At 47.7% G+C, this 14,556-nt stretch overlaps 1 protein-coding gene across 2 annotated transcripts in view; it reads left to right on the top strand.

The window, feature by feature from the left end:
* Nucleotides 1-5,771: 5,771 nt before the first annotated feature.
* Nucleotides 5,772-14,556, top strand: part of RAB22A (RAB22A, member RAS oncogene family) — a 43,697-nt gene continuing 34,912 nt past the window's right edge. For both annotated transcript variants that reach the window (XM_049776370.1, XM_049776368.1), the window contains exons 1-2: nt 5,772-6,048; nt 7,021-7,100. In XM_049776370.1, coding sequence (XP_049632327.1) covers nt 6,013-6,048; nt 7,021-7,100 — 116 coding nt within the window. In that variant the 5' untranslated portion in view covers nt 5,772-6,012. The remainder of the gene's footprint in view (nt 6,049-7,020; nt 7,101-14,556) is intronic.

Genomic DNA, 14,556 nt, shown 5'->3' with positions numbered 1-14,556 from the left:
AGAAGCACGTGACCACCTTTATTTTAGAAGAGCATGCTATTTCCTGAGGGTCAGTATAGCCAACTCCTTCCTGTCCTGTTAAGATACATGAGAAAGATCTGATGGCAGTTGAGGCTTTTTGATATTATTTTTTTTTAAACTGACAATGTTTGACTCGAGTTTTTATTACAGTTCAGAGAAATCCATCAATAGTTTGGTTCAGGTTCCAATTCATAGAGTGGTTTTGCTTCAGAGGCACAGCCTGGTTATAAACTTGGAACAAAGCAGGCAGGTGAAATGAAGGTGGTTTTCCCCCCCCCTCTAGAATATGTCTTTTATTAAAGCTTGAGCACACACTACTTCCTTCCAGCATTCAGATTTGAAGAGCCTCTCTCTATTCTTCAGACTTAACTAATCCTATTTCAATAGAGGACCCAATATTATCCGTTCGTATTGAGCTTTTTTCATCAATAGAAGTATGCTCTCTTCCGACTTCTTTCAGAGATACCTCTAAGACTTGAAAGAAAATGGACTCCCCCCCCCCCATATTGGAGCAGGGTCTATGAGTCAGATTTTTCTAAGGTAAATGCTACAATAACTTTGCAGTCAACTTCTTGAATAGAAATTCAACTTTCCAGTTCTTGGTACAGATATCTCATCAGAGATGGAAGTCTATTCCTTTTCTTTTTTTAATAATCATGGATATTTCTAAGCATATGCAAAACAGAGCAAGCAGCATAGCTTAACTATGCTGAACCCTCTTACCAGCTTCCAGAAGTACCAACCTTGTGCCTTCTCCCTCCATCAATCCTCCTTCCAACTTTTGGTTTACCTACTATAGGATTTGAAAGCAAGCTCCTATGTCAGATCATTTCATCCCTACATGCTTATTTCTAATGGATGAGGCCCTTCCCTCTGAAGGAAATCAATACCTCTCGACAAATTAATGCTGTTCTTTGTTGTTATTGTTATTATTGCTTTTGGAGTCATATTTGCTGATGCCAAAGATTCCTCCTGTTTTTGAACTCAGGAATGCTCCTGGCAATGTTCAGGGTACCATATAGGATGTTGGAGATTGAACCCAAGTTGGCTGGATGCAAGACCAACACTTTACCTGCTATACTATCTCTCTGGCCCCATTAGTGATGCTTTTTAATCTAATCTAATCACTAGTCCAAGTTCTATTTTTCCCAAGTGCCTCAATAGTCTCTTTCTAGCTGTGCATCTTCCATGTGGGTCCAAACACCCTCCCATCTTCTTGGTAGGCCTCTTAGGTCTTCGTACTATGCAATGGCTTCCCTTATCTTTTTGATGCATCTCGGGCATACATTAACATTCAAATCAGCAGGGCCTCTTCACCTGAGCAATAGAGTACAATGTCTTCAGTTCCACAGGCTATGAGCTCAGCCTGATACTAGGTATCAGAGGCCAATACAAGAAGGCCACCTCCTACACACAACCATCCAGGAAGGCATTCCCATCACTTCTCCAAAATGACCTGGAAGGTCCCTACAGCTTTTCCATGAAGTTAATTCAAAGTAATCACATCACAGGCATCTCTGATCCATAACTGTTCCCAGCATAACCTTTGCCCAATACCTACATCACACAGAATATGGAATGATGAGAATGATCTCTGAACTAGGCCAGAGCAAGTGACAACTGGATGAGGTGTGGAGGATGACACAGAGAGGCTTAAGAAGAGCCAGAACCATAACTACTCCCTGACCTCACACCATTTCCATGCGGTCAAGGAAGTTGGTGAGGCTGATCAGAGTAGCGGGTCTAAAGAACAAGAGTCAGGAGGAATTAGAAGATTCATTTCCAGTTTTATCATTTACCAGCTGGGCCACCGAGGATCAAGTCACTTGGTCTCTCAGCTTCTCAGTTTTATCATCTGTGAAACAAGAATATAAAACAGTCTCATGGAGTAGCAGCTGTTACCAGCGAGTGATTCAGAAAATTTCCAGGCGAGAGGCTAGAGGAACAGGACAGTTGGTAAGGCTTACCTTGCACATGGCTAACCTGGGTTCAATCCTCCATACCCTGTACAGGCCCTGAGCCCCAACAGGAATGAACACAAATCTAGGATTGAAAGTCTGAGCACTTCTGAATGTGGCCCAACAACATAAGAAAAAGACCACAGGGCCGGAGAGATAGCACAGCGGCATTTGCCTTGCAAGCAGCCGATCCAGGACCAAAGATGGTTGGTTCGAATCCCGGTGTCTCATATGGTCCCCCATGCCTGCCAGGAGCTATTTCTAAGCAGACAGCCAGGAGTAACCCCTGAGCAATGCTGGGTGTGGCCCAAAAAAAAAAAAAAAAAAAAAAGAAAGGAAAGAAAAGGACCACAGACAAGAAACCAGAGGAATAATACAGCAAATAGGACACTTGCCTTGCATGTAACCAACCCAGAATCTTCTAGGTGCCCCTGATCCCCATCAAGAGTGATTCCTGAGTGTAGAGCCAAGAGTAACCCCGAAACATGGCCCCCAAACAAGGAAATAAACAAAAAATTAATAGGTAAGCTGAGCGCAATGAATTTAAGAATAAAGTTGCTGAAATGTTTGTGTGTATCATTTCATCTAATCCTCTGACCTTCCTGTGAGGTGTCCCCTAGATCTGTGTCACTTGCCCAATAGAAAAATGAGCAGTGAGTGAAGTTGATGTACCAAAAGGTAGGAAGGAGGCCATGGGCCCTCTGAGCTCACCAAGATTATGCTTTCCAGACACCATCACTGTAAGGCCCACTGCAAAATAAAGTGTTAGGCAAACAGGTTATGTAAGGTGAACCTAGCTAAAAACCCTACACAAAGGTGTTACCCCAACTTCCTCTTCCTAGTAACCTTTCACCCAGTGGTGGTGCCAAGGGGTACTCCTGGCTCTTTACTCAGAAATTGCTCCTGGCAGGCTCAGGGGACCATGTAGGATGCCAGAGATAGAACCCAGGTCTGTCCAGGGTCAGTAGCATGCAAGGCAAATGCTTTACGGCTGTGCTATCACTGGGTTGGTGGGTGGGTGGGGGGCAGTAACCTCTTCCTTTGAGACATAAAAGCCCAATGGATAGTTACTTTTGTGTCTTACTCAACCTTCCCCCTCCTGGTATTTTGGAGTTGGCTTGAATAAAGAGAGAAAGCAGTTCTGGCTTTTGCCCTGGAAGAGGGAGCACATGGCAGAGAGAGGCCATGAAAAAAAAAAAAAAAAAAAAAAAGCAGACTGATTCTTGATTGCTTGGTGTATTATTTCTCGCCGCTACCCTGCTTCATCAGATCTGTCCGCCTAAGGGGTTAGAAACATAGTGATTGAGGCGGTCTCACCATCATGGATTTTTATTTTACAGCCTTCCATTACGGCTATCAGAGCAACTATAGTGTAAAGTGGGGGAGCTACAGTACCCCCCACCCCCATTCCCATCCATGCCAAACAAGAAGCCCTAAGAGATTTCAAGTTCACACACACACACACACACACACACACACATGACCATAGGTATAAGGGCAAATCTTCAGCTATTGGCTAAAGACTGTTCAAGGATTTCTTTATTCCAAGTCTCCCGAACTCAGTATTTGGTCAAATAGGGCCCAAGGAAAATCATTCCTTTCTCCTCTGTATTCTCTTATTTCCTTTTCTAACACAATGTACAGCATGATCGAAGGAAACTACACAGCAGGAAGAAGTCCAATGACATGGCTTCCATATGCCTATCAAAGGCCAGAGTTCTTCTTTCTATTTCCAGTGTGCTTGTCAGTGGCAGTGGGCGTCTGGGTGAACCATGGCCCATTTTCATTCATTTTCACTCTGCATGGAAGTGTGGTACCAAACCTTCAATGAACCTTCACAAAAGTCTTTTGGGGTTGGGGGAAGAACAGACACTTTCTGACAAGGACCAGATGAGGCCACTGAGTGCTCTGCTTGTCCAGGATCACAGTGTTCTGTGGCTTGTCCAGGATCACAGAACAGTTAAATAGTGGCTCAGAACCTCAGCCCAAGGAACCATGATCAGAACCATCAACTGGTACTGCCCTTCTGGGTATCACCCTCCTTGAGTAGTTTTCTCCCAATTAAATGAGAGTGGGTCCAGGTTTGAAAACCGGGCAGGGCCTATGGCTTGTGTTCCTTAAATCCTGACTCTTCATTTTAGGAAGTGGTAAGTGATGGACGGCACACCATGTGCAGGGAAAGTGGCAGTCGGTTTTATGCGTTTGGCCCCTCACCAGAGAGCAGCACTAACCTATGGGGCTCCAGGGGAGAAACCCAAGAAGGGAATTTCAGGACTGTCTTGTAGGCCCAGGACACTGACCTGAAGAATACCAAAGTGGTGATCCAGAAACACTAGAAAATGGAACTACCCAGTCACCCCCAAAAGGGGAAGGTGCATTTCCAGAGAAGTCTCCCACAGCCCCAAAGCACCTGAGGGGTGGAGTGTTCCAAGGAAAAGAGAGAGCAGATGCCAGACTGTCTTGTGCACACTAGAGCTGGGTGCAGGGTGTGGGCTGCAGCTCACACAACCCCTTCTGCTCAGCCAGACCAAGTTTCACAACTCAAAAAATCCTCCTTACAGGGTAAGATCCTGTCTGAAGGTTCGCCCCTACAGAAGAGGGGCACCGAGGTGCCAGTATCTAGACCACTGGAGTCCCCCCCCCCCCCACCGTACTTCTACTCCCAACTTGGATAAAATTGGCCTGTGGCTCCTTTCCAAGACCCAGACACCCTAGATTCTGGGAGAGACTCTGAAGAAGGGGGGATGAGACACCCCAGTTTTATTTACACACTCCCTAAGAGATCTTGCAATTGGGAGGACAACATTGGTGGTGGGAATGCCCCTTATTCACTTATGTACCTAAACTATGACTGTGAAAGATCTGTAAATTCATTACTTTGGTCACAATAAAAATGATTGAAAAAAAAAAAAAAACCTAAGAAATCTTGCAATTGGAAGGACAACGCTGGTGGTGGAAATGCCCCTGATTCCATGTCACTTATGTACCTAAACTATGACTGCAAAAGATCTGCAATTCATCACTTGGGTCACAATAAAAATGATTGGGAAAAAAAAAAATTTAAGAGATCTTGCAATTGGGAGGACAACACTGGTGATGGGAATTCCCCTGATTCCATATCACTTATGTACCTAAACTATGTGAAAGATCTGCAACTCATCACTTGGGTCACAATAAAAAATATTGAAAAAACAAACAAACAAACAAACACTTAAGAGATCTTGCAATTGGGAGAACAACATTGGTGTTGGGAATTCCCCTGATTCCATGTCACTTATATACCTAAACTATGACTGTGAAAGATCTGTAATTCAGTTTGATCACAATAAAAATCATTTAAAAAAAATCCTAAGGAAAAACACAAGAGATCTTGCAATTGGGAAGAAATCCCCGACTCCATGTCACTTATGTACCTAAACTACGACTGAAAGATCTGCAATTCATCACTTGGGCCACAATAAAAAAAAATACCTAAGAGATCTTGCAATTGGGAAGAAATCCCCCTGATTCCATGTCACTAATGTCCCTAAACTATGACTGTGAAAAATCTCCAGTTCACTTTGATCACAATAAAAACGACTGAAAAAGGGAAAAAGAAAAAGCAGAGATCTTGCCATTGCCCCAAAGACTGGGGCCTGTGGGCCCGCCATATTAGGAAGGTCGCGCGCAGGGGCGGGGCCTGTGCACTGGTGGGCGGGGCCTGGTAGACGCCACGCCTCCCAGCAGCGCTCGCGCCGGCGCCGGCGGCCCGGAGGTGGGCGTGGCGGTCACGTGACCCGGCGGCGCAAGATGGCGGCGGCTGGGAGACCTCGCCACGGTGCCGGTTGCTGAGGGGCTCCCGCCTGCGGGCGACCGATCGGGGGGCGCCGAGAGCCCGCCAGCAGCCTCCGAGGCTTCCTCCGGGCTCCCCGAGGCGGGCGTGGGCCGGGCGGCGGCGGTGGCGCCGCGCGATGCTCGTGTCGGGCCCGGCCCCTCCCTCGGCTTAGGCTCAGGCTCGAGGAGGCGGCAGGCCGGACCCCCGGGGCCCCCGACCATGGCACTGAGGGAGCTGAAAGTGTGTCTCCTGGGGGTGAGTGGCGGCCCCCAGGGAGGGCCCCTGGGCCCTGACCCCTTCACTGCACCCGGATCCCCCCACCTGCACCCTACATACCTGACACCCTCCCCCAGCACCCCTTCTCCTAGCACCCCCAAGGGGTCAGTAGGGTGGCCCCCAGATTGACCAGGGGCTGCCCCAGAGTCCGGCCAAGTCCTCCAAAGTCACCCCCAGAAGTGACTCCCCATGCTGAGTTTCTGGGAGGCTGCAGGGGTCCTCAAACTTTTTAAACAGGGGGCCAGTTCACTGTCCCTCAGACCATTGGAGGGTCTGACTATAGTAAAAACAAAACTTATGAACGAATTCTTAATCACACTGCATATATCTTATTTTGCAATGAAGAAACAAAACAGATACAAATACAAATATGTGGCCCGCGGGCCATAGTTTGAGGACCACTGCGTCTAGGGACACCCCGACACTTACAGAGTGAATTTTCTACCCCCAGAGCCTACTTGGAAGCTGCAGGCCGCTTCCTGTCTGGTCAGGCCACTTGTGAACATCTCGAAGTCTTTTCACACTTTAGGAACATGCAAACCAGCCCCAGGCCTGAGCTCTTGAGGGTTTTGGGGGGGGTCCTGAATAGAATAGCTAACTCCCCTTTCCCAGATCAGGGTGAAGTTAGAGTGAGTCCTTGGGCCACTCAGAAGCAAATCCAGAGCTTTGCACTCAACTGCTTTGATTACTTATTGGCAAACTAAGCAGAAGCGAGGGGGCTTTTCGGTCCATCTGCCTCTTGGAAAGTTGGAAAGTGATCCTCCCACCCTAGTTCCCCCAACTCATTTTGGAATTTACAGGTCACACCCACTGAGATATCATTAAGCGTCTGTTGTGGCCCATAATTTCTAAAATGTCCCTGTCCAAGGTGGTTATCATAAGTCACACACTTACGGCTACTTGGTAATTTTCTGTGGGTTAAAAGTTTTTCTTGCTCTTTTTCTCTTTCAGGACACTGGGGTAGGCAAGTCCAGTATCGTATGGCGTTTTGTGGAAGACAGTTTCGATCCAAACATCAACCCAACAATAGGGTAAGAGATCGAGTTTATTACTTCTACTTCTAAAGGCACATGGCAAGTCTGGGCAGATGAACTTTTGAGGAGCAGGCAGTAGTACCATTTGCTACGCAGCTGAATCTGAGACACTGGTTCCCGCCCTCTCCAGAAAGGCTGGAAAAAAAAATCTTGATTGACAACTTCTTTCTGTTGGGATGTCGGGGATCAAATCCAAAGCCTCATAGAGGCAAAGTAAAGTATTTTGTCACTGATCTACATCTCTGATCCAGGGTTGATATATTTTTCGGACATTTATTTCTTGGTTTGTGGAGAATGAAAACTTGGGAAGTATGAACTAAGGTGTTCCTTTATGTGAAACTCAATGTAGGCCTTTCAGTCTCTCAAAGTCAACAATGATGATTATACCTTGAAGTAAGACCAAAGGAAACAGGTGCTGAGAAGATTAGAGATGAAGTGATAGGACAGCAAGTAGGGCATTTGCCTTGTATGCATTCAACCTGGGTTGAATACACAGGTATCCTGTGTCTACTAGAAGTGACCCCTGAGCTCAAAGCTAGAAGTAAGCTCTGAACAGCACCAGGTGTGAAACCCTGATCCCTCCAAAAGAGAAGAGAGCAGATGGGTGTTAGCTCTTCCTGACCATTTTAGAGAAGTGGGCCCAAAGCCTTCTTACTTGTTCCTTTATTGGCACCAGTAATGGTTTAAGTAGTTAATCTGGAGATGCCAGTTTTTTTTTCAGGTGCCTGGTTCTTTGGATAAGTGAAATGGACTGGTTCTAGGTGTGTTTGAGAAAACTGTCTAAGGTATTTAAGGTGGCTCTAAAACTCTCTCAGAAAGGAGTTAATGCTTTGCAGGTCAACGCTGAGGTTGTGCTGTGAAACCACAGAGCTCCTTCGCTCTGCTGCATTGCTTGCACATCCCTCCCCACCCAGCCGAATGGTCTTTTTCTATTGAAAGAAAAGTCCCATCCTTCCAAATAGAAGCATTTTGAAAGAAGTATTTGCAGCCTGTGTATGTGCCTTACTCAAGTGAAGGCCTCTCTGAGGTTGGACCATTCTAAGCTCGAGACCCAAATGCCTCTTGTGTCATTCCAGAAGAAACTGGGCTTGTCTACATGTTTATTTCATGAGTTCGACCTTCTCCGAGTCTGCCCTGTCACTACCTGCACAGGAAAGTGACAGGACAGGAAGTGATAGCCAGTGTGTGGGTGACTTACTTCAGAGCCAGTCAGGGCTGAAAGTGTGGCTGAGATGTCTCAGCCACCTCGATGAGCTTGCTTTCATAGGTGGTGGGAGAGGAAGTCATGGTCTAACATCCTGGCCAGGCCCCATCCTTCCAATGAGCACCCACATGTCCCACATCTGCACCCCTCGTAGCTCCTTCTCTCACAGTGCACTGGAAAGTCTGTGACGGCCCACCATTCCTCATGCCTCCATAAGTGCCTTCTATCACAGTCTGTACCCCAACACCTTTGTGGAGACCCCTTTATTCCTCACCGTTGCATCCGACCTAGTCATTATCTGCTCTGTTCTGCAGCTCCACTGAGACCATATCCCTTTGCCTGCTGCCCAGACCAGATCTTTTTGTTTTTGTCCTACTTTTTATTACAACATGGTGATTTACCAAGTTGATTATAATGTGGTCATTTCAGACATTCAGTGTTTAATCACCAATCCCATCACCAGTGTGACCTTCTTTTCACCAACATCCCTAATCTCTCACCCACCACTCTAGTTTGCCTCCTTGCAGGCACAAACACATTTATTTCATTTTTTTTTTTTTTACAACACAGAGGCAAATGGAATGATCAAAACTTAGTGTAGAATCACCCCTCGCAGCATATCTTCAAGCCCAGGTGAATGAATATGAAATAATCCAAACCAGGCTGAAGCTGAAACACTTATAGTCTGGCAGTCTTCTGCCTTGTATCTCTACCATTGCCTGCCAGAACTGTTTTGATTGAGTTCAGAGACCACCCCTGGATGGGGCAGTAAGGACAGATAGCTCAGGCTCTCCTGAGCCAGTTTCAACCAGGTTTGCAAGGAAGACAATCTCTGTTTTGGGGTAAATCCAAATTGTAAACAAACACACAAAGGAGCCAGGGATGATCTTTGTTTAGGGTAAAATAAGGTGTAACCTAACAACTTAGATCCTCAAGAGTCAACTCGAAATGACTGTTATCTCTCTTCATAGCATGATTAACATCGGTGTCTGAGGATTTCCTGGACTGTGGTTGGTGCTAGTTGAATGAACCATCTGTGTTACTGTCTAGGTAGACTCACTGAACTTGGTAGATGTTATGTAACATTCCCAATCAGACTTCCTGAGGTCCTGCTGGAACTGCTCACATCCTCTGATTCTAGGGACACTCGGTGTCACTCCAAGAGTTTCACAAGCGGTATATTTTAGAGAAAGGTCAGCACTGTTGTGCCTTCTTTGGCTTGGAATTCTGTTAAAGTTCCAAATTATATGTCTTTGGAATAAGTGGCAAGCACCTTCTCAGCCCATTTGAGACTCATATTCCAGGCAACAAGAAATACTTAAGACGATCAAAAGAATGTCTAAATTCTTATGAAGTTTTAGAGACATATCATTGGCATTGGAAAGACTCGACTCCAAGATCCTCAACAAAACACTCAGGAAGAATCCATCAGTTCATCAAGTTTGAGTCTACTGTAAGATATTGCGGTTTTGTACAGTCCAATATTTATAACTCTAAAACAAATTTAGGGACTTGGCTGTTTGATAAAGCTAAGTTGCAAGAGTTGGGCCGTGTAGGGAATGGAGAGGGATCTATTTGATAGGTTTTCTGGGATGTATAGGCTGCCGTTACTTGCTTTTGGAGCTTGATGGAGGAGCCGGACCATTTTTTTGTTGGGGAGATGATAGCAGTGGTCAGGGACTTCTGGGTTTTCCGGTGGCAAGGTGGGGTGCAGAGAAGTTTGGCCCCATCCCATTACATGAGAAAGACCCAGAGTTTTTAGCCCCGTCGTCCAGTGTCACCTGATGACTTAGCTGCTCATATTCCTTGATGCCAGTCATGGAGCTGGCCATTTCTGTTGGAGGGGTGGTGCTGGGCTGCTGTAGTTGGTGGAGAGAGTTGACACTCTTCTTAGAAGCCTACAGAGCGATCACTTAGAACCAGGCTTCCTGGGATGTATCAGTGGCCATTATTTTCTCTTGGACTAGACTAGAGCTCTTGAGGAAGAAGTTACTATTTCTTTGGCTGCTGCTCACCACACTATTCCATGCACCCACTTCCCTGCATTCTAGTTTTCATCTGATTACCTAAACCAATGACATCCCTCCTCCTCTCCCTCTCCATCACTTTAGCCTTCATCGAACGCTTATTATATGGTGGTGTGAGACTGTGCTAGTGATTTAGATCCGTTGTCCTGTTTCTTGTCTTAGTAAATAAAACTTTATTCAGACCCAGTCAAGCCCATTTGTTTACATTTTGTTCCAGCTGATTTGGGGCTACTCTGGCAGAGCTGGATAGTTGCAACTAAAACTGGGTAGTTCACGTCTACAATATGTGTAACTTTTCAGACAGAGTTGGCCAAACCATGATGCAGAGAAACTCATTTCCTTTCCTTGTGACCTTCTCTACCTCTAGCAGACCCCATGCTTTCCTCAACCATGGGCCTCTCTAAGACACAGATCAATCAGGGCAGAGAGGACGGGGGATGCCTCTCTCACTATGGGCTTCTCTAAAGGCCAGATCTGTAGTGGAACAGGGGTGTCCCGAAGATCCCTCCCACATAGACTGAAATCAGGGCCTTGATCCTGTGTGGTCGGGTCCTAGGTCTTAGGAGTTCTTGGACACAATTTCTCAGCTCACCCCCCCCCCCAACATCCTGCCACTCTACTCCTCCTTCCCTAGCCCCTTGGCAGCTAGAGTGGTGCCTCTCCCCTCTCTCTTCTTCCCTCTTCTCCATGCCCGTGGGCTCTTCCTGTGAGGCTGTAGAGCCCGTTTGCCTGCCACCTCCTCACCATGTTACCTGTTACCTGTCTCCACTGTGGTGACTGAGCCTAGCTGAGTGGCTCTGCCCCAGATCAGGGCCGCCGAGGCCATCCAAGAGGTGTAGAGGTTAAGGCACTTGCTCTGCACATGGCTGCAGCACCACAGTGGTTCAAGTTCATCCACCCCCCAGTGTGGTCCCAGAGCACCAGCATGGCCTTCTCAGGGCTGGACCAACTCCTTGTTCATCTGTGCCCCTGTGCACACATACCAAGGTACTCTGCCCGTGCTATTCCCTCCCAAGGGCTTTTCTCTGGGGGAGCTGGTACCCAACCATCTCTCAAGACGGGCTCTGATCATGCCCCTGAGAGTGACGGGGCCCAGGCTAGGACATAGTCGAGTGGCTGAGGGTTGGGCTGTGGTGTCAAGAGGGCCGGTGTTTGTCTGATCTGGACACGGCCAGTGTTGTAGATGGCAGAGACCAAGTGGGGAGAAGAAAAGGGAGACTCCCACTTTCCGCCCCACCTCTCTTAGACACCCAGAGAAGGGCCAAGAGTGCTGGGAGCCCTTCCTGGGCGGGTTCCCAACCAGCTGTGTCCCAACCAGCTCCTCCTAGCAGTTGTCAGACTGTGCCTGAATATCCCTGGCCTGGGAATGAATCCCCGTTGCCTGCTTGCTCGGGGCTCCTTCGTTGGCAGGAAAGGACTGTCATGCAGGGCATTTTCTTGTGTTTGAGGTGAAACACTCCACGTTTCAGGTATTGTGACCTGAATACATGTCTAAGCGATTGATCTGGAGATAGGGAGGGACTGTGAGCCCTGATGACTTCTACTGGGCTAGTCACTTTGCCACACAGGAAACAAATAGTGGACACATACGAGACACACACACATACACACACACACACACATACACACACACACTGTGGACACACACACACAAACACACACACACACCGTGGAAAAGCACTGAACAATGTTGGCCTTTGCAAAGTTGGCTTTACAGATTTTCCTGCCACCTCGCCTCCCCTTGGGGCTTCCAAAGGAGCCAAGAGGTCGCTGTCACCTTTAGGTCCTCCTCCACCTTCATTCCTTCATTCCTTCTCTCCTTGGGGTCCCTGCTCCCCAGGGCCTCTAAGTCACATAGCGGCCTCAGTTCCACAGTCCGGTCCATAGGTTGCGGCTGGTCTTCACACTCTGGGGGCTGCTTGAGGGCGAGGAGCAGAGGGTAAACTTAGTCCTAGGGAACTTGTTGCTATGGTCTCCCCCTGCATGACCTGCTTCATTAGCACTTCACAGCAATTTGGGGACTGTGAAGGGCTCAGGTGCTCGCCAGCCAAACCTTGCGATGCTCCCCAGACTTTGCTGGAGATCTCAGGCTTTCCTGGCAAAACAAGTGCTCCAGCCCTTTAAGCCATGTCCTGGCTGGCTGCCCCCAACCCCCGTTTTTTTTTTTTTGTTTGTTTGTTTGTTTGTTTTTGAAGTCTATAAATGGGGCTAGCTCTGTCCTCTGCAATACTCCCCACAGGTAGTACGGATGTCGGATGAACCAGATGGAAGACTTGAGGGGCCGGTGACCTGCCCTGGTTTCGGGTCTCTTGTCCCTTCGAATCCTGTTGCCCCCTCATTCCTTTGCATTGTTCTTAGTGCTGTGCCACTTTATTGCCAGCATCCACCTTGGGCATCACTGGCAGATTGCCAACTTCTGGGTTTGGTTGCACGTGCCACACCCCACATCTTCCTGGGAGGCACACCCCCACAGTGTACCCCTCCCAGTCCCCAGATTCCCTCAGTGGTGAGATAAAGGCAACCCAGGGCTGCTTGGATGAGAGAGGAGCTCTGGGGTATCCCTGCGGATCCCTCATCCAGATGCCTTAGCTGCTCACTCCCCACCTGCTGACAGCAGGACCCGTTTTCCCGGACAGTTGTGGGGGCTACCTAGTGGTGATGCCTCATGGCCTCCTCAAGCCAGGCACCAAGGCTCCTTTTCAGGGTGCCTCCGCCCTTATGTGCCATAGCACAAATGTGTCTTCACCTTGTCCATCCACTTCACTTTTGTCCATTCACTTCTGGGACTGTGCCTTCCTCTCTCACTCAGAGCGCTCACTCCTGAGTCTGATACCAGTCCGTCCTGGTGGCATCTTGGAAGCTTACCACAGCTGCACGGGTTTGGGGCAGTCAGGGATTTTGTGGGTGAGATATCAGCCTGGGGCCACAGACCTTGGAGCTTCCTATAGAGCTACATAGTGGCCACCTGATTTCTTAAACATTTAGTTTTTATGGGCCGAAGCAATAGCATAGCAGTAGGGTGTTTGTCTCGAACACAGCCGATCCAGGACGGATGGTGGTTTGAATCCCGGCATCCCATATGGCCCGCAAAGCCTTCCAAAAGTGATTCTGAGCACAGAGCCAGGAGTAACCCCTGACTGCCGCCGGGTGTGGCTCCAAAACCAAAACAAAGGAAACCCCCCTAAAAATTATTTAAATAGTTTTGTTGTTTATTTGGGTCACACTTGATGGTGCTTCCCTTCTGGAAGGACGGGGGCACCAAACTGAATTGTCCTTATGCAAAGCAAGAGCCCTACCCACTGTACTACTTCTCTGGCCCTTATTTATATGTTTTTTTAATATTTTTTTCTTCTGGGCCACACCTGGGACTTAGGGGGTACCTGGGGTATCACTCCCAGCAGGATCAGGGTTCCATGTGGTGCTGGAGATCCAATCTAAGCCTATTGCAGATGAGCTTGGACTGCAGCCCCTTCCAATGACGTGGGTCTGGATTGCCTGTGCCAGATGTCATGGGATGGCCCCAGCACTGCCAGGCCTGAGCCCTGAACCAGCAGGCTTAAATTTCTAATGTTCAAAGGTTCCACAGCAGTGCCTGAGCACTACTAGGGAACCCCACCTCATCCCCCAAAAAGTAAAAGAATATTATATTACATACATACATACATATACATACATACATATATATACACACATACATATATATATACACATACATATACACATACATGCATATATATATATATATATACACATACATACATATATATTGGTTTTTGGGTCACACCCGGCGGTGCTCAGGGGTTACTCCTGGCTGTCTGCTCAGAAACAGCTCCTGGCAGGCATGGGGGACCATATGGGATCCGGGATTCGAACCAACCACCTTTGGTCCTGGATCGGCTGCTTGCAAGGCAAATGCTGCTGTGTTATTTCTCTGGGCCCTATTATTTGTATTTTTAAAAAATATTGTTTGTTGAGGGGCTGGAGAGATTGCCTTGCAAGTGGCCGACCCAGGACCAATGATGGTTTGAATCCTGGCGTCCCATATGGTTCCCATGCCTGCCAGGGATGATTTCTGAGCGCAGAGCCAGGAGTAACCCCTGAGCATTGCCGGGTGTGACCCAAAAACCAAAAAAAAAAAAAAACAAAACATTGTTTGTTTTGGGCCACAGATGGTGGTGCTCGGGGCATACTCCTCGCTCTGTGCTCAGGGATCACTTCTGGC

This window comes from Suncus etruscus, chromosome 7 (assembly GCF_024139225.1).
Source record: "Suncus etruscus isolate mSunEtr1 chromosome 7, mSunEtr1.pri.cur, whole genome shotgun sequence".
NCBI classification, from domain to species: domain Eukaryota; kingdom Metazoa; phylum Chordata; class Mammalia; order Eulipotyphla; family Soricidae; genus Suncus; species Suncus etruscus.
This window is presented reverse-complemented; position numbering and strand designations above follow the sequence as displayed.